Source organism: Cryptomeria japonica, chromosome 5 (genome assembly GCF_030272615.1).
Source record: "Cryptomeria japonica chromosome 5, Sugi_1.0, whole genome shotgun sequence".
In the NCBI taxonomy this organism is placed as follows: domain Eukaryota; kingdom Viridiplantae; phylum Streptophyta; class Pinopsida; order Cupressales; family Cupressaceae; genus Cryptomeria; species Cryptomeria japonica.
Window position 1 is genome coordinate 190,598,163 of NC_081409.1, and position 3,072 is coordinate 190,601,234.

Here is a 3,072-nt window from a genome sequence, read left to right on the forward strand (position 1 = left end):
GGGTATGTGAATGGTAGTGTAAGATCCCATTTTTCCTTCTAACTTGCTAATCCTTTCAAGCTACATTATATCGATGCAACCTAATGTAACAATAGTTGTAGAAGACCCATGTGTCATCATTATAGGAGCCCTATGTCAACCTAAGTGTAAGTGTGACGAAAATTAAATCTAAAATCACTATAAAATATCCCCAAAAAGTGAGGGTACACGATTGCAATGGAAGGGAAACCTAATGTGCAAACACAAACATAAGTCAATGTAGACTATCACCTCTAAACTAAAAACTAAGGCAATCAAGTTTCTCATTCTTAGTTAGTGGAATCTTTTGTTCCTTCCCAAGTACTATTATAGAGTGGAGTATCAATGTCTTAAAAGTATTAAAAGTGATTAATCATAAAATGGTGCAAAAATGCCATCCATCCATGCATCTCGAGGAAATTTGTATGTAGAGTCACTATCTTTAAATGCAAAAATGAACATAAGTCAATGTAGACTACTGAAGCTAAATTGAAAACTAAGGAAATCAAGTTTCAAAATCTTAATTAATGACATATTTTGTTCTTTCCCCAAGTATTGCTAGGGAGTCAATTATAAAAGTCTTCAAAGTTTTAAAAGTGACTTACCATACCATGGTACAAAATTGTAATCCATTTATGCATGTCATGAAAAATCACAAATAAAATTACTACAATATTATTTGCTAATTATTTCCATTTTACCATCATATATAAATTTATCATTGTATGATAAACAACAATTGTTTGTATAATATTTTATAATTTTTAAGTCAATCTTTACCGACACAAATTTCATGAATTAAATTTCAATAGATCTCTCATTTAACACGATAACCTACTCAACACTTAAATATGTTGTAACCAACTTTCTTTATTAACCGAGAGGCATTAAACTTTTGTTCTTCTCCTAGTCGGTGAGCTCTTGACTCTGACAAACCCACCAAAGTCTCGACGGTCAAAATGGCTTGTAAATTTCAATAGTGAAATGTACGTACTAACTTGAAGAAAAGGAAAGTTACAGGCATCGACCCAATCATCCTCCGCATGATGATGTCACTCCAATGACGCCACTTCTTAAATGCAAATTAATGGTGAGACAGTTTATTCACATGGCCAACAATAGGGTTACTGCTAGCAGTGCACCTCTGTCGCTCTATAAATGAAAGACATGGGCATTAGCAATCGAGCAAACGAGCAAAGAGCAAGCATCGCAGTGCGTATAATAGATCAGCCTATGGTATAACCAATCTAAGAATAGGATTATTAACATTTCATTAGCATTTCAGTTTCATTTGAGTTATAGCATACAAGCATAATACATAGACTAAGTTTATTATGTGTGTGTGTGTAGAAGATGGGAGAGTACAAAGCAAGTGTGGCAGCGTTGGTGATGTTGGTCTGTTTGGGAAGCAATGTGGGCTTTGGAATGGTGATGGTGAAGGCGAATCCAACATCATGCTGCAGCTATTGCGGCGTGGGGCATAATACTGCATTTCTCGGTGCTGGTCTAGTGCCACACCACTTACCACCTCTCTCACTGCACACCACCTCACTTCCACTCACCACAATCCATCGCCCCTCACCCACTACCACCACCACAACTACCATCCCTGCTGTTTACCCTCAACTCCATACTTTTCCATACGCTTATTCATCCATCCCTGCCACCAACATTCCCACGCTCCATCCTCAATTCTATCCATACGCTTATTCATCCATCCCTGCAACTACTATTCCCACGCTCCATCCTAAACTCTATCCATACACTTATGTAAGTGAGACAATCACTCTCTCCACCTTTTCTACTTTGTCTTGGCTTTTATCTCTTATGTGTGAAAGACTCTTAAATGCCAATGCTAACTATATGTGCCTATTTCATATCTATTCACACTGATTGGTTCAAAGCTTCTAGAGAATTGTTTAAACTTTTTAATTACAGTTTCTTAAACGTAGGATAGATATCAAAAATTTATTTATTCAAAATTTATTTTATTTTAATTTATAATGACTTTTGTTTAAGTTAATACATGTAGACATATATGTTACATTAATATTTTGGAAATCTTATATATTAGGATTTTGATATGGAAATGATTGTCAAATACATCTCAACATTAATTAAAAAAAAATTATAATTATTTTAAGATACCTCATCAAAAAAATGCTATAAATTAAATATTATAAAAAATCAATAAATTCTAAGCAAATTGAGTTTGAAATGATTAAAACTTGCACAATATATATAGTGCATAGGAAAGCTATGTATCACAAAGAAAGCAACATGCAAGCACTAAGACACCTAAACAAACTTATCTCTACGAAGAGAAATAATCTAGAGATAAGAATGCCAATTAATAAAAGACTTCCTTATTAACTTATTTTATTATGTGTAATATATTTAAAATATTATAGAAACAAGTAAAGCAAGGATTTTAAATTTGGATTTATTAAAAAAAAAAATCATTTGATCAACTATGAGACTAGAAAATTGATTCATGTCAAGCATATCTAATCCAAAATAGTGAACCATAAACTAAAGATTTAAAAAAATCTAAATTTTTTTATGAAACAAAACAGATCTTTACCTTTCTTCGTTACAATTATTAACTTATTAAAGTTACAAAGCTGAAAAAATAAACATATAGACTTGTAATATCAAAAATCACACCTCGTACAATTCAACGCAACAAATGGCACCTTCCTCCACATCATTGGAGGTCATGTACTTTCGCTTTTGTCTTTTTACCCACCTAGATCACTTCATCAGCTCCAAACTGGAATCTTACCAACTTTGTCGACTTGTCATCCTCGAGACACTAGTGCGGTCCGGAGACATCCGCATGATGCGCTAGTGTCCCATGAATTTGACAATCCATAGGTGGTCATTTGAGCATTACACCTACACCTAGAAGAAATCGTAGTGCCTCTGTATGTGCCCACTGACGTTGATTTTCCTTCCAGAGCCTATATCTCTCCCATTTGAAGGCATTTTGGAGGATTCAAGATCATTTCTTGCAAGTTGAAGCTCTTGGCGATCTTCGTAAGCAATATTCAC

At 34.1% G+C, this 3,072-nt stretch overlaps 1 protein-coding gene across 1 annotated transcript; it reads left to right on the forward strand.

Moving 5' to 3' along the window:
- The first annotated feature begins 1,185 nt into the window (after positions 1-1,185).
- Positions 1,186-1,916, forward strand: LOC131043287 (uncharacterized). The gene is made up of 2 exons (XM_057976482.2): positions 1,186-1,254; positions 1,369-1,916. The coding sequence occupies exons 1-2, from the start codon at positions 1,186-1,188 to the stop codon at positions 1,909-1,911; spliced, it is 612 nt and encodes a 203-aa protein (XP_057832465.2). The 3' UTR covers positions 1,912-1,916.
- The last annotated feature ends 1,156 nt before the right edge of the window (positions 1,917-3,072 follow it).